At 40.1% G+C, this 24,322-nt stretch overlaps 1 protein-coding gene across 3 annotated transcripts in view; it reads left to right on the forward strand.

Moving 5' to 3' along the window:
* Nucleotides 1-24,322, forward strand: part of septin9b (septin 9b) — a 76,189-nt gene that overhangs the window by 3,549 nt on the left and 48,318 nt on the right. Inside the window, exon 1 of one of the 3 annotated variants that reach the window (XM_028593075.1) lies at nucleotides 11,112-11,214. The exons of 1 other annotated variant lie outside the window; for it this stretch is intronic. In XM_028593075.1, coding sequence (XP_028448876.1) covers nucleotides 11,193-11,214 — 22 coding nt within the window. In that variant the 5' untranslated portion in view covers nucleotides 11,112-11,192. Of the gene's footprint in view, nucleotides 1-11,111; nucleotides 11,215-18,778; nucleotides 18,977-24,322 lie in introns of those variants that run through there. One more of the 3 variants, XM_028593068.1, reaches the window with a different exon arrangement.

Genomic DNA, 24,322 nt, shown 5'->3' on the forward strand with positions numbered 1-24,322 from the left:
AAACTTAAAGCTGCTATAATCTGTATTTTTATAATAATAATTATGTATGAGTTGACAATGTGAAAACAATGTGACAATGTAAAAGGGGGTGGCTCGTAGTGATGAACCTACAGAGAATTACCACCTGAATCTGCAGTTCCCCTCAGCTTTACGGCACTTTATAGTGAGTTTCATCTTGTTGTTTAGCAGTCCCCTTCGCAACTTCACTGTTTTGGTTCCCTCTCGCCGCTCTCATAATGCTGTTTTCAGCTGCAGCAGGCAGCTGTTTTCATTAGAAAGCTCTAAAAACCCACTGTACACTACCTGCTCATCACCAAGCAGGACAGACATAGTTTGAGACTACTGTAGCTGGTGGAGCATTTAGCAACTAAAGAGACAGTTATTTCCCTCAGGAGTTGGCAGAGACAAAAAACAGACCTAAAAGAGAGTGAATATTGGACTTTGATTCATCAGGTGGGCAGAAACATGACTCTAAATGAATGATAATGTTGCTCCATCGCTGCTAAATGTGATTATATGTCAGTATTGTTTTCACAACTTGTTTCTGCTTCCCCCAAGTGGCCAAAAAAACAGGTTTGAAAAAACAAGTAGTTGAAGGTTTAGTTCCATAAACATACGTAAAAGTGGAAAAGTAGTGCATTGGATTAAATATCAGACGTTTTAAATGTGATTGTGCGTACATTTGCCATTACATGATCAACAAGTATCAATATTGGATACATGCTCTTATTAATACTTTTTTTGTATTATGTAACCCAGTGTACTGTTTATGTTAATATCTGAGGCAATCAAGCAATGTTCAGGGAAGAATTTTCCAAATCATCACTCTCTTATTAAGTCCTTTAACCCATGTAGGGCTGTCATTTATTATTTCCATTAGAACATTATTGTATTGGATTATATTGTTTACATTTTAATAGTTGTTTAATAGTATAATCTAAAAAAAAAGCCAAAGGTGACTTTTTTCCCCCTAACTAACCATCTACAACACACAAGGGTTGCATTTATATTGATAAAAAAACCCGAAAAGGGCAGCAAATTCCCACATTTGAGATGTTTGATAAATGACTTAAACCATTAATTGATTATTAAAATTGTTGTCAATTATATCGATTACATAATTGTGTAATGGATTAATTGCATCATTACTTAACTCATGCAGGTCCTAAGAGTAGAAATACTAATCTATGAATGTTGCTCACTGCCCATCACTTTAATTTACAGCAACACAGGACTGAGGTCTAACTGGTCACAGATCAGCGCACTCATTCAGTCTGCTGATGCGCTGTTAAATCAAGCCTAGAGCACTTCAGGGGGCCTGGCTACAGTATCGTTGAGTCTAACTGGTTTCTTAAAATTGCCATGGCACTTTAAACTGCAGCATCCATCATGTCATCCATCCTCCCACTTAACCACACCAGTAGGTCCCATAGAGAACAAGCAGATGAGGGGAGTCAATACAGCTCTTTATTTCACTTTAACAATGGCTCTTCAGTGACAGCTGAGCTAGATTCCCTTCAGTCTGAGTCATATATTGGCCTGGACTACCACCACATTCACTGCTACTCCCTGTGATAATAAAGCTGTCTTTATTGCATTGCTATTCATTGGTGAGCGTCTCTTTAATTCACTACCTAAGAGTGAACTGCCAAGCTCTCCGGTTCATATAATCCTTATCACATTAGACTAGTATTAAACTACTTTTATCAGTCTTCTTTCATGAGTGCTAAGTACAAAAGCTCACCGTCTTAGCCCCCGAGGGCTGCCTTATATACCGGTTATTCAACATAAGTTTCTCTCATTGAAAGGACAGAACTTTTTCCCCTTAGATAAACTTTCCTGCAGTTTTAAAGCCTAATCCTTTCACTCCCACTACAAGAAGTGACACATGGATTTTGCTCCATCTCTCATGGTTTTATCTCTTAGTGTATCTCTCCCCCCAGCTGTAATTCCTATCTGATTAAACTTAGCTTTGGGGTCTGAAATACTGACCAATGATTCAACAATGCATGCATACCATGAAGGAGAACTCTCTCCTTTCCCTGCTGAATAGTCCTATAGACACTAAGCATTGCACATACACACACAAATGCAAGTGTGACATCATCTGCCACTGTGTCACAGTTTGGCTATAAATGGAAATGGTAGATGATGACGTCTCTGCTTAACAAAGCCCCCCTCCTGTGAATAACATAAGGATGAAAACGGGCCATGTCACTGCTGTTTATCATGATGAGCAGCAAGCCAGTCGTGAAGGATTTCGCTCTATGTTCATTAAAGAAACAGCTGATGATACAAGCAGATGCTTAAGTAAAGCATGGGCTCATCATAATGAGAGCATTGCTGTTATTTTGCATTTGTGTTTTTTGATCATTTGATGTCGTACAAGGAATAACATTAACATTTGTTATCTCTGTGTGAGAGTTTGTGTATGCATGTATAAAATGTAAATGGTTTAGAGCAAACAAAACATATATGACCTCATCCTTTTTTTATTACAGTAAACCTTATGATGTGAAAAAATACACATTTTCCAATCATAACATTAAAACCACTCACACAGAGATTTAAATTCTAGAAATTAGTTCACTGTAAATTTAATTGAGCTCCTTGCTTTTCCAAATGTATTTACATTTTCTTACAGTTACAAATGTTTTATTTGGGTCATCACAAGAGCTTTTAAAATGATAAACTGTATGTATATGTATGGTATATGGCCAAGTTTTGGCCAAAATGTCAATGACACCTTTTTCACATTAAGCTCTTTGTTGAAAAGAGAGAAAGCAGAATACGCCAATTAAACATGAGTAAACAGTGAAATATGCCCATCGTAATTTCCTAAAGCCTAATGTGATGTCATCAAATAACTTGTTTTGTCTGACCAACAGTCCAAATATATTCACTTTACTATAATATTAAAAGCATCAAGTCCTCACATCTAAGAAGCATGTTTTAAAAATGATTGAAATGCTTAATTAAAAAGTCCATTTGGCTGATATAATCTTATCCTAACACAGAGACATGTATATCAATATAAGCATGTATGGGAGCCTTATCAAAAGTGTAAAAAATATTATGTATTTATGTAAAAAAACGATATATCCTTATCTGATTTTTTAACTTTCAAATACCAATATTGGTATTGACTGGAGAATAAATCTAGTGTCAGCCAGGCCCAACTAAGAAGGATTTTTTTTTTTTTTTTATCTCATCTAATTAAGAACTATTAAATTATATATTAATTAAAAACTCAGTTGCAAATTAATTATACATGACATTGCGTAATTGCTCGGTGTGACACTGTATGCAGTTTTTTTTTTCCACAGTCAGTTGTCTTGCATTTATTTGGGACATTCACCGTCGCCAAACTCCACTTGAACAGAGATCACCGCAGAGCTCATGTGTCATGAGCTTGCTGTACTGTGTGTGTATGTGTGTGTGGGTGTGTGTGTGTGTGTGTGTGTGTGTGTGTGTGTGTGTGTGCGCGTGCGCATGTATGTACAGCATATATATGTGTAGAGCATATACTTTATGTGTGTAGAGTATGTGTAGACTGTCTGGGTCCAAGTTGTGGATTTAGACATCAGGAGCTTGGCATGCTGATTACAGAGGTTCGAAGCCACAGGGAACCACAGGAACTCTCTCCTCGTTCTCCTCTCTCTTTCTTTCCCCAGCACCATCCCTCCATCAGTTCAGGCTGATTTTCAGGGATGGAGGTAAAAGCAGCGCGCCTCGGGCTAATGTGGATGGTTTCTGTGCCTTGTGATAATCAGCCAAATTACATAGCTTTGCTTCTCTCATCCATGCTCCATAAGCTTACCTTACTCAATTACATAAAGTACAGTTAAGCAGTGTGTATTGTACAGCACAATGAGATATATTACACACTGTAGCAAACATAAGCACTGCTGACGGACTGTTATTGTTCCAGCTTAACTAATTTCATATGGATTTGTGAAGCCAACAATTCAGGCTGTTTTTATTCTTGCTTCAGTGCCACTCAAAACCACAAAAGGAGGTCTTACAAAAATCCTGCAAAATAGATAAAAGATGCCGAAACTTCCACAGTGGCTTCTACTGTATCGGCAATATCCACATAGTGTCCACATACTTATCAATTGCTACAACAGACTCATTTCCTGCAAGGGATCTGGAACTTTGAGGATATCCCATTTATGTATCCTGCTGCCAGCTCCCTCTCACATCTAATGATTACCTTATGGGGAGGAGGAAATAGCCTGCAGGGTTACCACAGCCATGCTGGGACAGACAGACTGCACCACTAGCACTTTTACAGCCTCTGACAGTCCAAATGACCTGAGAGTGGGATTTAAATAGTCAGAGAACTGGAAGAGAGGAGCCTACACGACTGATGGCTTAAAGGAATGGGCCTTTCTGTGAACCAGATTTGACTGTGTGAGTGTGTTTCTCCACATAAGTGGATAACAGGGTCATGTATTGGTTATCTTCATGATTTTTTCTGGTTTCTTGCAGAGGATTGTTGGAGTGCATCTCAGCGTTGACTGGAAGTTGTTCCAATTGCTCACTCAACATCAGTTACAGTATGACTTCGGCCATGAGTTTTGCACTTTGTTTTGACTACCGATTTCATGAGCTGTGAAACATCTTCAGTGGTTAAGAATTTGTGATGATAAGCTGTTAGTAATAATAGAGGTCAGTGTTTCTGTGTGGAGTTTTCATATTTCAGTGGATCATTCATAGCGCTGGAGGACATTTAGGTCTGCCTCATTTTAGACTTTGTTGTATTTGTAGCCAAGCTAGTGGCATTGTCTCCTGACTTTTCATCTAGCACAACAAGTATTTTTGATGTGTCCAATATTTTGGTTTATGACTAAATACTTGTAAAACTAATGACAATGTGTTTAGTGCTAATTAGCAAATCTTAGCATGCTAATATGCTAAACTAAGATGGTGAACATGGTAAATAATACATGCAAAACAGCATGTTAGCATTGTCACTGTGAGCATGTTGCCATGCTAACTTTAACATTTAGCCAAAAGCACTGCTGTGTTTAGCCTTAGCTGCTAGCGTGGCTGTAGACTCTTTGTTTTTTATTTTGTTAATTTTTCCAGTAGTTAGGGAGAACCATAAATGTCAAATGAGTGCATGGGAATCTCAGAAGAGGGTTTCCCGACAAAGATTTACATATTGCAATTAAATTATATTTTTACAATTCTCAGACAATCACTCCTTTTATTGAATCCAGGCTCACTTTGTTCACGTAATCTATTAGGTCAGCAGTTCTGAAAATACGGAATGGGAAGCCGAATGCTTTCCTTTTTACCTGAGATGCATTATTTTGAATGTATTTGATGCAATGTAAAAAAACAACAACAACACATCAAGTCACTGAGTTTATATTAAAGAACAGCAGACCAGCTCTTTTCAGTGGGAATTGTTTGTGGGACCATGTGGCTGCCATCAACCCAGACTGGGAAGTTTGATTGGAAAATAGAAATACCATCAGATCTTCTCATTCCCAGATTGCTGTAATGAGGTGTAACCTACTTACTGCCTTACAGTGTTGGAATAACTCCTTCTGTGTGGTACATTGTGATTAAGCGGACTGTTTGTCAAACATGTATTACAGATTCAAAATGTAACCTCACAGCTGTTATTGTAGAAAAAAACTGAGAACCATTATCACTGATCTTCTTACAGATGATGGCTCTCAGTGTTGTTTAGAAGATGGGTTGCCCATTATTTTGGTATTTCCCCAATTCGGTAGAACGGCACTTCAAAATGAAAATTGAAATCTTTCTGGAACAAGGGCAAGAGTTCTTCGTGTTTACAAAAATGCAATTCCTCATGGTTTGCATGAGAGCATGGGGTCTGCCTTTAAATTTGGCTTGTGTAGATGAGTGATGTGAAGAGTTGTGTCGTCCCTGTACATGCCCCAGGTTGGATGTGTAAGCTGGAGCAGCAGCAAGCAGCAGCATGGGACACAAATGAGGAGGACAGCACATCTCTCTCTCTCTCTCTCTCTCTCTCTCTCTCTCATGTATGTGGGCATGATGGAGACGAGGCAGGGGGAGATGAGTGCTGCGTAGTGCTCTGGTGAGGTCATCAGACTGTGGCTAGCTAGCATCACCACATCACACTGTTTTCTCTTTTTCGTTCTCCACCATCTCCTTGAACCTCTGCTGTTATGTTTGGAGACAGGAGTTTTTTTGGGGACTTGAGGGAATAGGAGAGTTACTGTGTGTGTGTGTGTGTGTGTGTGTGTGTGTGTGTGTGTGTGTGTGTGTGTGTGTGTGTGGTTAAGCATGCCTGCTAGGCCTATTACTGTAGAGAAAGTAAGTAGACATAGGCCTATTAAAGCACATTATCAATATGACATGACGATAATGTGCAACACATCCATCAAGTGTTGGTATAATAGATTTAATTTGACACTGAACTACAAATTAATACACCAAAGGCCATGGCGTCCTTCAGAGTATAGTTTGTGTGTACGTGTATATCCCTCTCACATGTGTTTTCCACCTCTGAAGACACCAGCGGCTTCAGCTCCTCTTCCTCATGTCCTTCCTCACCTTATCTCCTTTATTCTTTTCTTCCATTTACCTCTTTCACTGCTTCCCCGGCTCGCTCCTCCTCTTCTCCTTTCATCTTTTATCGTCTTCCCATGGTTCTTTCTCCTTCATTGTGCATCACTGCCCTGCAGGCATCCCTTTAGTGTTGGCTGGCATGCTGGTGAGCTTTTTACTTGACTATTATATAACTAAATTTAGCATGTTTGAGTCACGCGTTTGGCCATAGGTCATGCTCTGAAGTGACGGCTTACATTAACGTGCACCCCAAGGCTCACCATCCACCCATAGTAAATGTGTGATACACAGTTTTTTTGGGGTTGTGTGTGCATGTGTGTGTGTGCATGTGTGCGTGTCTCGCATGAGTGAACAAGCACACGTGTTCGTCTGTGCCTCATGACCATCTGCGTCGTCGGATGCAAATATAGGTTACACATTTGGTATATGTGTAAGTCAAAGAAAAAGAGAGGCTGACTCTGTGTTTACAGGGTGTACTGTCATGCGAGAGGAATCTGCTCAGATAACCCTGTGTGTGTGTCTGGTTTTAAGTGGATGTTCGAGTGTACATATGCAATTGTTTTTGTGTGTGTGTGTGTGTGTGTGTGTGTGTGTGTGTGGGAGGTTCCGGCTGTACCTCGCCAGCAGGTTGAGATGATGGAGAGGGCAGGTGGTGAAAGGTATGAGTGAGGGAGGCCCTCTCAGTCTGTTCTCTTTTGCTTCAGTGTGTCCGAAAAATGTCCTTTACAAGCTCAAACAACTTAATTTACTGTAAACCGTGAACAGTGTCTACTTGCACCAGGAAACACAAACAAGCCTGATTTGGACTATGTGGTTGCAAAACAAGTAAAATAAACCATCCCCATAATCTTGCTTTTTATATTAATTTTGAGTATTTTCATCCCCCTTCCAAGTCATCAACACCATCCAAATTTATGTTTAGTGTTTATATGAACACTAAACTAAGAAGGTTTTGAAGTGTGTGTCACTGCTCTTTGTTCTGAACAGCACACTGCTAAGTGGACCTGGGGTGTATGTCGGAACATGTGTTTATGTGTTGTGCATATGAGAAAAATTAGTATATATATATACATATTTTTTTTTTACCCTGACCCTGTGATTAACTGCAGCGTTTTATGTCTGGAAAATGATCACGAGACAACAGAAAAAGCCACTAGACCAAAGCGACATGTCTCTATTTTTAAAATCACATTCTTGTCACAGCAGTAGCATTCACTTTTCCATATGGATTCTGCATTAAAAGGCTCATTTAGAAATTATCTGGTTTTATTATTTATCACATTGATCAGAATTTAGATTTTGGTCACTGTAATGTGCACATGGTTGTACTTTAGCATTCTTGCACAAATATAAAAGGAGGCATCTGATTTCATTTTTCAAAAATACGATACAGACATCACACCATAACATGCACAGAGAGGACTGACCAGACAAGTGGAATATACTCCTGAATAGTTTTGTTATCTCTCATAGCCCCTCAAAATAAAACATCTGATTTTGACTGCCCTAACTCAAATTTTGGAGTTCTATTTACAAATATAAATAGGCATCATAATGGCAATAAACTTAATGTAGCACTATTACATGTTTATATGGCAAATTATCAATACAATTACATATTGACTTGCGCACTAAAATAGCCATTAAGACCAAAACTGTGTGTGTGTGTGTGTGTGTGTGTGTGTGTGTGTGTGTTTGTGTGTGTGTGTGTGTGGCTCCGCTATCTACCATTTGTGTTAATATTATAAATATATATTGTAAAATTTAAAATTATGTGAAGATTCTTCCTCTTACAAGCTCAGAAATCTGATCCACACAAACAGAATCAAACATTTGACTGCTCAGAAGTAAATGTTCCCCGTATCAGAGCAGGTTAGATAGAGAGAGGATGTGTTATCACTGCATGCCTGGAGAAACACCTGGTCATATTGTTGCTTCATCCAAGCACTGGCCTCACAAAAGAAGGATGTTTCTATTGGGTCCAATTGCCTTTGTGTGTTTCTTTGGTGAATGTGCTGATTGCTGCTAAAGCTAATAATGTTGCTACGTGTAAATCTGGAAGACATGGGTTGAGGAGGGATGTTCCTTGCAAGAAAGAGGAAGAGGAAGTGAGCTGTTGAGCTGTGCCTTCTCTCCCTGATACAAAAACAAAGATGGGTGTGTGTGAGATTGTGTGTGTATTGTGTTTTCTTGGGAGTTTCTCACCAAGGTGATCGCTCACGTGGCCTCTGACCTTGTAGAGCGGCTAAGTTGAGGGTAAGACTCTAAGCATGACGTGTGTGTGTGTGTGTGTGCCTTGCTCCGGTAATGTGGGTGACTTTTGTCACCGATTAGATGTCTTCACTGGTCCAAAAATTCAGGCTTGAACCCAAAAAGACCCAGAAAGAAATGTATTACCTGAAACCAAACTGGACCTGACCTACCTAAAAGCTGGAACCCGGATTCCTGCAGAACCAAGATTTGTCGGACTTAGGGTTGGGTACTGAAACTCGGTGCCAATAGGGAACTGGTGCCGACGTAAACGGTAGTAACGAGACCGAATAAGAACGAAAGTTTCGGTGCCTCATTTCGGTGCTCGACTTTACACTACACCTGACAGCATGTAACGTTAGCCTACCTTTAGCTAGCAGCTGGATTAATCACGGTTAAAATGCTGACAGCTAATGTTAAACAGTGTAAAGCGTGACTGTATTTCACTGTGGAGGACTTCAACAGCGGGATGTAACAGTCTGCTCTGCAGCGCAGCAGCTGCCGTTGTCGCAATTCATAGATATACAGTATGTTTATATGGTCGGAATTAAACAACACAGACGGTGCGTTCACTCGCAGCTGCCGTTGTCGGAATTAAACAATACAGATTCACTTAAAACAGGTAGCCTTGTGGTGCATTCACAGTAATTGTAAAATACCCTTTTCCCATCTGGGGTTCAACAGCAATTTACTGGTGAAATAAGTTATTGTTATTGTTATAGTTATTACATTATTATTAAATCTTGAATTTTGACCATGGCCTTAGCAATAAACAAGTCACTGACTGTTGTTTACTGCACTTATTTTTTTTCTTCTTCTTTTTTTTTAACTTTATTGAAAAGTACCGGTTCAGGCCCCGTTTAGGCACCGGCACCGTTTTAAAAGTATCGATTTAGCACCGGAATCGAAAAAAAAACAAACGATACCCAACCCTAGTCGGACTTAAACCCGGCCGGACCCGGAGACAAAGACCCAATCAGCACCGATTTGACAGCTGATTGTTATATACAAGTTTCACATTCTTTTACAAGTTTTCAGAACAATACTTTGTGTCTTACCTAATGTAACGTTAGTAGCCTTCTCCCCTGTGCCTGGCCATGTTGATATAATCCACCCTCCTTGCCAAATAAAGTTGGTTAAATCCATCCAGGTTTTCTCTTATTACTCTGTTGCTAATTGAAACAGCGTCCACTCTGGTTTTATCTTAAAAGTCCACTTGCTGTCATACTGATGGATCATGAAAAACTTAAAACTCAGCTTTATAGTTTTGTTGCATCTAACATAGAAAAGATATCTTCGGCCTGTGGTAATAGAACGGGACCCAACCCAGACCTAGTTGACCGTATAAACCCATGAATCTGAACCCATACGGGTTCCGGTTCGGGTCTCGGGTTCTAGGGTTTGAGTAGATCCATGAAGACCTCTACCCCACAAATAAATTCTCTCAATTAATGATGCGTTTAGCTCTGAGACTGTGAGCAACATGATGAACAAGACATTAGATGTTCAGTCATTTCCTACAGAGCTGAGGCTGAGGCATCAGCTGATCTGAGGTCAACAAGCTTGTTGACTGACAGCTTGTAACACTTATTATTAGCTGGTTTTAAACAAGCCTTAATAAGAAGCACTTCATACATGAGGGCCCTGGACTAAAGTTTCTTTAGAGTTGAGGATACTCTTCAGTCCACTCAGAGCCAGTCATCAGTTGTTTGAACGATGACTTATTGTGGGTTTCTACATGCTGATTAGAGTGATGATGATGACATAGAAGTGTGTGTTCTTGGTATTAGTGCAGGATGTCTTGGTGGACTGCTTGAGTTTTTCTCTGTATTAAGTGGACTGGGTTTATTTTCAGATTAGGACCTTTGGTCAAAGGGCTAAGGATCTATTTCAAAGACAAAATACTGCTTCAGTGTCGGGGGTGTGTCGGTGTGCGTGAGCAAGGCTAGCCTCAGTATCAAGGGAAGAATCGAAAACATTGGAGAAAGTGAAGGGAGAAAAGAAGTAAAAAAGGTGTCAGCTTGTGTCTATCTGGGATACCAGCCTGCATCATGTGTGTGTAGGAGAGTAGAGAGCTATGAGAGAGAAAGCAAAGAAAGCGACTCCATATGACTAGCACATGGCTGCGGACGTCTGCTCCGTTCACTTGTTATCCTGACAGACTGAAGACATTAAAAACTTGGAGGAAGTAAGAGCAAGGGAGGCAGAGGGAGGAAAAGCAGGGAGGAGAGAGGGAGGGTTGAAAGAGGGGGACAGGGTGACTAAGTCAGAAGAAAGGGGAAGTCTTCATGAAGAAAAAGGGGAAGGGAAGGAAGGAGAGGAGAGAAAAGGAGAGGTTACATGTGGCTATTTGAGGTAGCCGTTGAGTTATGGAGCGAGACAGAATAGCCGGTAAGTTGTGGCTTTTTCAAACTTATTTGATATTTTAACACTGAGAAGGCTTTCTTTGGGAGGGACTTTCTTTTACTCTTTTCTTTGTTAGACTGCAGAGGAAGCAGCTTCTTAGCAGTGGCAGCAGTCAGCTAGAAGCCACTCTGGTTGTGTTTGCTTTACTTGGCCGTTGGGATTGGAGCAGCCATTATGAGACCTCTGGGTGTCTACATGTCAACTTTACCCCTCTGATTTATTTTTCATATATGTTGTCTGATCTACAAACTGACCTTTTTAGACATTTCTTCTCTCATTCTCAGCCGTGACTAAGCTCACAGCCACAGCTACGATGACTGTGAAGTGCACTGAATAGTTACCATATGCAGAGCAACAGTGAGTAAACCTCATGTGATGGACTGTCAAAGAAGACTTCCCAGAATCAGGAAACGTAATATTCCAGTGCAAAGTGGCTGCTGTACTGTAATTGGCAGACTCGGGTTCGGATACTCACTAACAGCCCACACACATACACCACTATGATCCAACAATAGACGGACAGAGTTAAATCTTCATGCCGTCATCATGCACCTGTGGCGTTATAACTCAGTAGCGTCTGGCATGGCTTTTTCTCAACAGAGATCCTTCTTGCTTCCTTTAATCAGTAACTCTTTATTGATTTTACTTGTTTAGTGCTAATGGGGGATTCAGTAGAATTTCTGTTCGGGCCCATATGTGTTCAATCTGCACTCGAAGGATAAGACTAATCTGGCATTTTACAGTGATTAAGGCTGGACATCAAGCTGAGCGACACTCTGCAAATTAGCCTTTAATTCGACCGTTAATGAGGTGGCTGAGTTCAGCGAGCTGTATGATGCATGCAGACACACCGCACACCCATTTTTATCACCACTTGGTGGCAATGTTGCAGTGCCATTTTTGTCCTCTTCAGTGCAGCCACATACCCCTGTGAAGTTCTGTGAAATGTTCCATGTGGATGATTCATATTTTGCAGACAGGGGGATTTATTTTTATGGAAGGTGGAGGAATTTAGTAAGGACTGAACCCCTCCAGTGGGGGGTGAGGACCGCGTGGTAGAGAGGTGAGGTGGCGGAGTATTATGTTAGGCATCACTTCCCCCTTCACTCCTCTCAGTTAAGGAAGTCCTGCATGGGCTGAGCTACTTCCTGGATTTCAACCTGTGCTGCTGTTCTGTTTGGACCTGTTGCCATGACTGCAGCCACCGCCCCTACTACCCCACCCCTGATCCCTTCAGACTTCGTTTTGATAACTTTAGGAGCTCAGGCTGTGGTGCATAGCCTAGATGACATTTTCACCCTCATGATTGTGGGCGCATCTGCAACACCTCCATCTCGACCCGGAGTGCCTCCTACTTTCCCATTTCCGAGCCTGCTCAGGATTAAAATAATATGTTCAATATGACATATCATCTGCCACAACCGTCCCTTATGGTCACCATATTGACAATTGCTAATTGGTGACGCACTGCTGTGAAAATACAACAAAGGGAAAGAAAAACAAAGGATTCAGTTTGGAAAAGAGCGGCATGGTTGTGTCATTTTGCTTTATGTTCTGCCAATGCATAAAGAAGAAAGACAGTAATTGTGTGGACTGTTTAGCATCAAACTGACAACAATAAAAGCAGAGATTCAGTAGCGGAGGATTCAGTTGAGGATTACAAGTGGGACAACTCCTTTGATAGTTTTTTAAACAGCATATTGATACACTCCTTAAGGGAAATAAGTAGATTAAAACCGGTTTGCATTTGTTAACATGAAGGTGTCAAGTCCAGGACACATTCCCATACTCGTGATTCATCACTCTTTCTATTAAAAGCCACATTTTACTTATTTAGGTTTCTCTTGGTCTACCTGTACACATGTCCAGTAAGTGAGCAAGCTGTATTCATAAAAGGCAACACATGTTCAATGTTACTTTAGAATTGGCCTTTAATTTAATGGCACTTTAATGGTATGTGGGCTTGAGTCGTTCCCTCTTTTCGCATGTGAATCTACGTTTTTAGAAGTGCTGATGTGTCCGCCCAAGGCCCTGTATATCCTCAACCTAAACATACATGCTCTGATCCCCACCTATTTCCACAAACACATATGAACCCGGAGTTAAAGGAACTTAAGGAAATCTCCCAGTTCACCATGTTCCATAAAAGAAGTGTACAGGATATCCTCTATGAGTGAACGCCCCACAGTCCTCCTCCCACTACCCTCCCAGTGTCTCACCTCATATTGTTTTTCAGATTATTATTTAGTAATGATAAGTGAGGGAGACCATGAAAACAGCCAGCACGGGAAGTTCAGGAAGCCCCACCTTCAGTCTGCTGAAGGGAGGATTTCTGACAGGTGAAATGATTCAACATGATGGTGACACAGGTCAAGCCATGGGTGATATAACAGAAATAGATCCTCAGTGAAAGCTCATTCAGGTGATTGTTTACAAGCGGATGTATTTATATCTATATATATATGTATCCGCACTCATACCAGCAGGTTAAGAGGAAGCTTCTTCCCTGCTGCTGTCCCCCTACTGAACTCTTGCTCTGCATCCTGTTGACAATTAACCTATTAACCACCGCACAATTTGCAACAATTTGCACTACCCTATCCCACCCATACTGTTCTATTTATTTATTTACAAATGTATATACTGTAATTACACCTATACATAGTCATATTCTACTGCTCTTCATACTATTCATCCTGCACATACAGTACAGGCCAAAATTTTGGACACACCTCATTCAAATGTGTTTCCTTTGATTTTCATGATTATTTACATTGTAGATTCAAACTGAAGGCATCAAAACTATGAATGAACACATATGGAATTATGTACTTAACAAAAAAGTGTGAAATAACTGAAAACATGTCTTATATTTTAGATTCTTCAAAGTAGTCACCCTTTGCTTTTTTATTAATAAGTGGAAACATTCCACTAATTAACCCTGAAAAAGCACACCTGTCAAGTGAAAACCATTTCAGGTGACTACCTTATGAAGTTCATTGAGAGAACACCAAGGGTTTGCAGAGTTATCAAAAAAAGCAAAGGGTGGCTACTTTGAGTAATCTAAAATATAAGACATGTTTTCAGTTATTTCATACTTTTTTGTTAAGTACATAATTCCACATGTGTTCATTCATAGTTTTGATGCATTCAGTGAGAATCTACAATGTAAATACTCGTGAAAATAAAGAAACACATTGAATGAGAAGGTGTGTCCAAACCTTTAGCCTGTACTGTACACTTACTCTAACTACTCTTATAATGTTACTACACTGCCTATAGCTGTACATACTGTACATATCTGTCTATATGGTTCATTCAGAATATCCATATTTATTCTGTTTTTCTTATTATATATTCTGCTGATAAACTGCATATATCTATATTATTCTTACTACTAGTATAATGTCACTGCTACTACATTGCACATATCTATACATGTTGTTCATACATTGTTCATATTACATAGCCATATTTATTCTGCTCTTATAACACTGCAATATATTTCTTGTCCTGCCTATGCACCACCGTCTATACTTTGTGTATCACATTGCACTTTTCTGCTTTTTAGCACTTCTGGTTAGACACATACTGCATTTCGTTGTCTTTGTACTTGTACTCTGCACAATGACAATAAAGTTGAATCTAATCTAATCTAATCTAATGTGTGGTCAGCAAGCTGCAAAGAGGAAATCAGCAAGTGTCAAAATGTTTTCATGCACAAAACATGCAGTGTTACTTTTCATGCCAGAAGACCTGATACACCTTTGATAAAGACATTTTTGGAACTAATTTACAGCATGGCATGCAAAAGATGCACAGTTTTGGCCAAAGTAATAAAGATAACTGGCCAGCATTTAACTCATCAAATTTAACAAACGTGTATTTTAAAGAATCACAATACAATATAAAAATAATAATTATATATATATATATATATATATATATATATATATATATATATATATATATATGTATATATATATATATTTGGAACTTTGGTTTAGTAAGTGACTCTTCCCCCTGGACATTTCATGAAAAGAATGCATGGAACAAATATGTTTTGCTCACAAATTGCAGCACCTGAGACGAAGAATTTTTACATTGATTACATGCATATTAAACAATTTTATAGATAAACGTAGAGATGTATGAAGGGCTTCATCTATATTTTTATAACATTCAAACCGACAGGAAACCAAATGTGCATGTTCTAAACTTCACAGTGGCATCTTAGGTTTGCAAGTTGTTTACAGATTGACTTTCATGTGATACTTTGGTGTGTGCTGGCAACAAGATATCACAGACTCCATAGATCCCCTTTAACAAATGATATTTGGGCTCAATATGACAAGTCCCTGCACAGTGAGTAGCATCCAAGTCTTAAAACCACTGCAGCGGTATTGCTGCCAGCATAAATTGTCCACACAGCTATTAGGGCAATTTAAAAAGCTTACTACGAAGAAGTCAAGGATAATAGTTTTTCCAAAGAACTGTCACATTAATAAAAATGTGTATGTGAGTAGTGGCATAGTTTGAATTGAGTTAAAGCAAAGCCTTATGTGCTACTCTCAATGTACTACCCCTCTGCCTAGCTCAATCTCACTGTTCTGTCTTGAAACTGTCTAATGCTTTTATTTTGCCTTTATTCTTTCTTTGGATTTGTGCAGCAGTTTCACTTCCCTTTTTAATTGCACAATATTCCTGCAGTGACAGCATGTTATTTAAGCTCTGCTACAATAAGTGAGTTTATTCCACTAACATTCAGAAGTGTAATTATGCCTCCTTCTTGGACATGTAGGTCAAACTGATCATCTTTAAAGGTGTCATTTAGCTAAACGCTGAAACCACACAAATGAGCTCATTTGGGAAAACAGAAGTAACACTCGAATAGAGAGGTTGGTTTTGTGCAACTTCCTGCCAATAAATGTTTGTGGTTATGCTGAATCCCTGTTTGTCTTTAACTGACCCAGCAACAAAGCCTAGAATCTGAGGTAAATGGTAGTGTCTGTATACATGTGTGATAGTTTCCTGCATGTTAGGGATATGTGCAACTAATAAAATAGCAATTGCAGTGAAAACTTAAACAAAGTTGAAGCAGAATAACAAAATAACAAATCCCCCACATGCATGAATTCAGCATGAATCACAAAATCTGACGACCTCGCTGATGAAAACATGAAATTACTTGGGAAACGCTGTGTGTATTTGTAAGATTACAAACTTTCACACCCATAGGTGTTGCTATTAACAAGGAACAAAACAAGTATAACTCCCTCAGCAACACAGAGAAATAGGACTGAATGGTTTTGGTTGTAGATGTAGCCTACTATGTGCAAAGGCCTTTGTGTTTACAGTGCTATTTCAGGGGCACCGAGACAGACAAACACACCCGTATCCACAGTCAAGTAACCATATGTGGACATGCGCACATAGGCACATATTCACACAATGTTACTCCGAGTGCAAACGCACACACAAACACTCGCTTCTCCAGATGTTGTTTTGGAGAGTTCCCTCATTCTGTCGCTCAGCTTTGCCTCGCAGCCAGCCCAGAGTGTGTATCCATGTTTAGATAAATACACACTAGCTGGGGGAGGTGTGTGTTTCACACACCGTGTGTTTTGGTTTAATTGAGTACTACAGAGGCTTGTGGCATATAGTTTACAGTGCAGACCACTTGGGCCTGCATGGGTACTGAGAGCCACACACTTTGTCATGTATAAAATAGTACATACTGTACATACAGTATTCAGTAAATATAGGTCTCCTATATATGTTTACAGTATGTGAAAGTTCACAAATTCACATGCACATTCAGATGCATTTCCACATGCGTGTTGAGGTGCACTATATCCATAAACATGCATGCACACACAAACAAACACATTAACTATAAATGCCCACACACAGCTGTCAGGCTGTATGATGTACTGTATATTATGTGCCCTCTTACAATATATGACAACTAGTGTCTCAGGGGACAGATAGTCTACCCAATTAAGTTTTATTGACTGATGGGTTTAGAATAGAGTAAATGCACATACTGTGTGTGTGCCATACTCTGTTCTGTATCCTAAGACACCTTTGCAATAGTTGTATGAAATAACCAGACTGCACCATAAACACACAGTGTTATTCTGTGTTAACATCGACCTCTCAGGTGTTAGGGTTAGGGGCCCACTGGGTGGGCTTGGCATCCTATTAGTGTCCCTTAGAATGGGGCTTTTCATTCAAATGGGATTTTCCTAAATACTCATTTGCTATAAAAGTGCCAGGCACTGGTGCTGTACCGTTTGCGTTCACCAAGGTTGAAACACTTGTGATATCTGATTTCTGATGTGTGACAGTATCTCTGAGCTATCTGGAAGTAGAAATGCCAGCTTCCTGTGGCTTTTGCTTTAGTTTTAGGGTTCCTTTGAGCAGTGATTGTGGACCAGCTTCAACTTCTATTGCTATGACCTTAACCATTGGTGTGGGAATGGTAAAATTGACCTAGAATCAGGGAAAATTCATCACAAATCTAATTTGCTGTCACATCTGGCTCCAAACAGGAAGCTGTAAAAAGCTGCTCACTCATGACCAATCAGTGATTACAGCGATATAATCACTCTTTGTTTCTGTGGGAGATTCATGGATAAGAAATACTGTAGCACGTCCCACAGGGAGACAGTGGATGTGGTTAAGTAAATGAAAGGCCAACATTGATATTTCATCACTTTTGGATTATTTTATTAACATCTTTTCAACAGCGTTTCTCTGTCGCCCCAAAGTCTCTAAATTGACCACAGCAGCTTCAAGGACAAGAAGGGTAACCATACCCACCACCACATCAAAAGCTGGCCTGTCGTCGGTGTCCCTCCCAAAAGAAGTGCAGCAGTGCTAGATTACCTTGTCAACTGTTTCCACCAAGCTCAAATTCCCATGTTCTTCCTGATAATACGATGTCATAAAGGGCGGGTTGGTGCACGAATCACCCTCTGATTGCCCAGAGGCGCTGTCGTATATCCCTAATGTCAACTTTTTACAAGAAGTCTCTCAGGGTTTTCTGTCTCAGGAAAGCGGCTCTGCAGCAAACTGCACTTTAATTAACATGTCAGCCAGTTTGTAGAGGTTGAAGCCTCAAAGTTTCACTTAAACTGTACCTCTGGAGCTATGACAGAGGGAAACTGGCCTCCCTTGTGCAAGCCACAGTTGTTACAGAAGATCTTGTCTGATTGCAGGTTAACTTGGTTAAAGTGACTGTGTGACATGTTGACATGTCCACTTTCACTGTCAGAGCTGCTCAGAGGTTGAATGAGGAAAGCAGACCTGAGAGCCACTTTGGTCAAAAAGGGGCTCGGGAATGACGGGGTTTGTTGTCTGCGAGAATGCTTGCGCGTACATGTATGAGTGTTTGTGGGGGGCAGGGGAATAACACACACACTTACACATACACAGGACATGAGGGAGAAGGAGGAGTGTGTTTCTGGCTGCAGGGAGGGGAGAATGAGGCTTGCCTTTTTGCACACTCTGAATGCAGCGATATAGACAAGTTAGTGGGAAGTCAGAGAAAATAAGTTGCTCCTTTAAGGGAGTAAGTAAGCTTGGACTTGTTTTCTCATTTACTCTATTTTGGAATTTGTTCAGAATTAACAGGTAGCCATTTCAAAGTTCAAAACGTTTTTTTAGTCCAATTTCATGCCTGAAAAAATGTCTGATTCTGGGGTCAATCCACACTTGGAGGGAATTATTTCAGATTTTGAAGGTTTGTAATTTGTTTTCTGCTTTTCTTTCACTTTTAATGTTGATGTTGACAGTTTATGGTAAGCAGCATTATCTTTCAGATGTCTGTAAATAGTAGCCTATTGGCATTAATCAATATCTTTCTACTTTATGTGTGTGTATTCCTGTATAGTACTGCGTGTGTGTGTGTGTGTGTGTGTGTGTGTGTGTGTGTGTGTGTGTGTGTGTGTGTGTGTGTGCGTGCGTACGTGCATGCGTGTCTACTTGTTATTGTGTGAAAATAAATGGGTCATGAGCATGCTAGCCAAGTCCCTGTAGCCTATAGTCTGTTATTGATCATACCCAAGTTACATCAATAATAGAAACAAACACAGCACTGACACCACACTATTCCAACACTGGAAAGCCTTCAGCCAAAAGCACTAAGAGGGAGACAGTGAAACGTCATCACTAAGAGCTAACATCTGTCTAACCTCCTAACACAACATTCACAACTGTGTCTCTTCTTTGTTTGTCAGTGTGGAGCTGGCATTAATTCCCTTTGTTCTCTCTTCCTCTACCCTTCTGTCTGTCTTCCTTCCCCACTTCTTTCCTGTTCTTTCTCCGGTCAGACCCTCCAGCTGGTCTTTGGCCTGATGCTCCCTGTGATGTCATGGACTGATGCTGAGAGCAGAAGCTCAGTATCCCAATTACTTGATGTACTCTAAACTCTTTAAGCCATATTTCTAGCAGTGTTTGATCAGTTCATAGCACGTGTGTCCAATAACCTGATGTACATGGATTCATTTAATAATCAATTGACTTATTTAGTGAATTCATTGGCATTGCTGTCATCTCAGTCTTATATCTGACTGGCAAGTTTGAGAAAGCTAAAAGAAATCTGGCTTTGTTTTTAAATGCTAAAAGTGAATTGAAATGGAGGTGTGTCTGCTTGCTTATGCTTGTTTTGCTTGTGACTGTACTCTTTCATCTGATTATAATCAGATTAAAGTTTTAATGTGACAGTTTCAAGAGCTGAAGTATTACCTTAATCAGGTTAAGTGGCTCCACAGAACAGATAACTCTGTTTTGGTCTGGTTACCGATATAATGTGGTTTGACCTTGTTATCGTCATTAGAAAAACCTCCTGGTCGTGCAATTCGTCATACCAACTAGTTAATCTCAAGCATACCCCAGCATTTACTGGGATATTTTGTTGACAGAATATGCTGGCAGACCATTGTTGTACATATGGGATATTACAGGTGGATAGGGAGTTCACGTTAACTATTTTATTCATAGTGACATAGAAAGGCAATAAAGCCAAATGATAAATTAAGTCAATACCAGGTTCCTCCCTGTATGTACATCAGTATCTTCTAGCTACACACAAAAAGCACCTGCTGTATCCAGTACCTAATAGTGACCACCATAATCTACCCCACCAGTATATTATACTGGTCATTATGAACCATTCTAGTGTTTCCATCCAGGACAGAAACAGCTATAGAGGGAGGTGCATGGCAACTACTTGACTGAGTAAATCCCCATTTTATCCCAGATCATTATGTTTTCCAGTACATTGCCTTGCGCTGTATCTCACAATGAGGAAGGAATAGGCACAGAGAGGAAAAGGCAATGTAAATTGGTGAGCACACTAAAGATGTAATAATGCCTCTTGGATGGACTCATGTGTGGGACTATTATGGAAAATGGATGATAGACCACCATAACAACTACACACTGAAACAATATTATGATTTTCTAAAAGGTAGAAAATGTCTCTGCTGAATATAAACATATGAGTCACCAGAGAATAAGCACAGAATCAGCCCATATTTGTATATTGAGAGAGACTTTTGTAGAGTCGTACACTCATATAACAGTCGCTCCTGGTATGTTTGCCAACCTAAACTGAGCTTTGAGTCCATTCCAAGGTATTTTGTACCGATTATCTGTTTAAAGGTGCCATGTTGTTGCTCCGGCGTTGCACGTGGACACAAAGCGGAAATGAACATTGAAATTGAGAGAGTTGATGTGTGTGGTACAATTTCTAAACCTGGCAAGGAGGCCAGTGTGTTATTAAGTTGGTTCAAGTGAATTACGTGCGTAAATACAACACTTTATTAACAGGTCTCTGTGGTCCTGTTTGTTCTAAGAAGCATATTAAACCAAAGGTGGCAGAAAAAACATGTAGGCATTGCTCGTAAATGACCGTGTCAGGCCAGTTATGTAAAAGTTGAATTTATACAGGCCATTTGTCTGAATCTTTTGTAAGTCAATCTGTCTCTGTTCACACACACACACACACACACACACACACTATCTGCACCCAGACTCTGAGGACAGCTCTGAACCATCATGTTTTCTAACCAGTAATTTACTGGCAGATTTAGTGTCCTGCCTTCTTAAAAAATAATGTTTTTGCTGAAACATGTTTTTGGTGTCGGGATGTGTGATTCATACAAAAAAAAGGTACCCGGTCAGAATTTTCTAATTTCTGCTTTGAGGTCACCCCAGTTAATTATTTGTTTAGCTCCTTTCTGCATCCGTCCCTGTTGACAACCAGTTTCTCTCCCCCACACTCGCTTTTCATCAGAACTTTATTGAAACTCTATTAAAACTGTCTTTTTACTGTTTAACAGTGTTTTAAGCCCCCAACATCTCCTTCCAGGCAGCGCTGCCTGCCATGTTGGGGCCTTAAAACACTAGGATTAGGCAATGGTTATGGTTATGGTTAAGATTAAGGTAGGGTTAGGTGCCTTGAAGTCAACGGTTGCAGCGCTGCCTTGAAGGAGCTGTTGGGGGCTTAAAACACCATTGACCCTCACTGGTCACTAATGTAAATCAGTCTTTTTATGAAGTGTTAACCAGTGCTCAATCAGAACAAGGCTTTACATGTTAAAGGTTGAGGCCTAGAGAGGCTGAAGCTTAGCACCAGGCCAGCTGCCTAAATGACTTTGTGATTGTGTGTGTGTGTGTGTGTGTGTGTGTGTGCGTGCATGCACAAATCGCCAACCAGGGGTGAAACTGCCTCTGAGAAAATGGAAGATTTTGACCCAAGACCTGCACCAACTTACCTCTTCTATCACGTCTTAACACTTCTAACACTCTCGGAATTCCTTTGTGCTGGTCACAGGGTGTCGGGCAGACCAGCAGTCAACCACACAGTAAATCTGACACACTGCTGCTGGTCAGCATTAGTAAACCCAATACCATGGGCAGAAAAAGGAAGTGTGTGTTTGACAGTGTAGCATTAAGGTTTCATCTGACCAAGCAAAAATACCATAGTGGGAAATTGTATCGTTCATTGTTTGGCCTTGTCTTGTCAAATTGGATGTTTTTCCTGGTTTGACCACATCGGCTACTGACATCCGATAAACTCCACTGTGCATAAACTGCTTTTATATAACCAGTGTTTGACAGAGTAACTGCCTTGATCACTTGACTTATTGTCTGAGGCTAGAATTACAAAACCAATTAGAAGTTCAATGCTGTGTACAGTACAGTTTACACACATTATGGTCCATGAATCTTTATTTACATCATCAGGAGATAGAACCAGGCTTTTATTTGATATATATTTATTAACTTTCCCTGTTTTGTAATGTTCTAGTAATAAACCTTTTGTTTTCTGACCTGCTGCTACTTGCTGTTAATGCAAAGTCAACACATTGTACATCTGTTTCACATTAAAAGCCTAACAACAGTTCAGGGACACGTCACTTTCCTGGGAGGCTTTTATTGTGATACATCTCTAGGAAGTTTAGAGATTCATAATCATCAGCGTAACATCAATCATCAAAATAAATAAAAAGTACGTGAGTATGCTGTTAAAGTAATTGAATACATCTGGAAATGTAGATTATGTTGCGTTTACATTGTTTACTGGCCTTCATTTTAGATTTTACAGATGCAAAATAATCAAAATTCATAAAGCACATTTAAAAACAACAACAGTTGACCAAAGTTGACCGAATAACATTGATATCATTCTATAAATCATTATATCATGGTGTTGTATAACTTTTTCTTTCTGTCTGTTCGGTAAAGTCTGATGCTTTTCCCTCTCAAAAACAGGAGGTATGGGACGTTAGAATACCTCGTCTTTGTTGACTGCTGTCAGTCCCGAACACAATTGACCTTCCAATTGAAACTTCTCCATTTCTCACCCTGCAACCACTTTGCCTCTCTATCTCCACTTTCCTCTCCCTCCTCTCTCTCTGTTTGTTTTTCTCCCTCTCTTGACTATCTCCTATTATTGCATCTGGGCTGAGATGAAACTGAATGTTTGTGTTCGTTGGTCGGGATGTCCTTGAGAGAAAAGTGATGACACTGATGATAAAGAGGCAGCCTAGCCTAACACCTGGGCTGTATTAGGACAAATGACCATGAACCAAAGTGAGGATACAGCTGCCTCCATCTTTGTTTTTGTTCCGCCAAAAATCCTTTACTATATTGTGTGTGCTGCATTATCTTCCCACATGAGACGCCGTGAGATATCGGACCCTGGGCCGTGATAGGTAGTGGTGGGACGTGGGGAGACGAGACTCCTGGCTGCTGTTAATGATGTTCCTCTGAGGTGGACTCAACCTCTCGTTTCCAGCTCATAGTCTGGGAATGCTGTTTCACTGGGAATGATACTCCTTCATCCATCTGTCAGTCCCACACTCCTTCCTTCTTATTACTCCATGATCCTATACATGCGATATTCATGCATAGAATATCCTGGATGGAAGTAAAAGACATATTTCCTTCTTTGTCTCAGCTGAACAAGAAAGACCCTGGAGTCTGTGGGAAAAAGCGTGATCCTTAAAAACATAGAAGTTTAGTGATCATCTAAGTGAGAGATGCCCTAAATGCCTTTTTCCATTCTCTATATTCCCAGACAACATTACGGCACAGAAGGATTCAAATTCATCTCTGCTCTTAAATCATATACACTTGACTGCACGGTCACTAAATACAAACAAACGGCATGAGAGGAAAGCACTCAAGTACTCTGCTGTGGTCCCGTGCCTGTGGGCATATAATCACAAAGCAGCAAAGAACAGAAATACTATTCTAAGATCATTTAACAGGTCACTGGCAAAAGTCTCGGCCCAGCTCTCTTATTTGGGCAAAACTTGTGAATATGGATCCTGATATCCCCTCCCATGTTCAGCTTTAGTTCTCACAGCTCTTCTAATATGTAACCAAAGTCTACAGCAAGTGTCAAGAGATGTTAGAGTGTGCACGGTTTCCTAAAGTGTTTCGGCTCTCAGAGGGGGTTAGAATGGGTGCCTCGCTCATTACACATTACAATCTTAAAGGGTGCATCACAACCTTTCAGCTCCATGTGAAATTTGCAGACCAATTTTGGCAGACCAACTTATTCTCTGGCCAGAGT

Source organism: Perca flavescens, chromosome 2, assembly GCF_004354835.1.
Source record: "Perca flavescens isolate YP-PL-M2 chromosome 2, PFLA_1.0, whole genome shotgun sequence".
Taxonomy (NCBI): domain Eukaryota; kingdom Metazoa; phylum Chordata; class Actinopteri; order Perciformes; family Percidae; genus Perca; species Perca flavescens.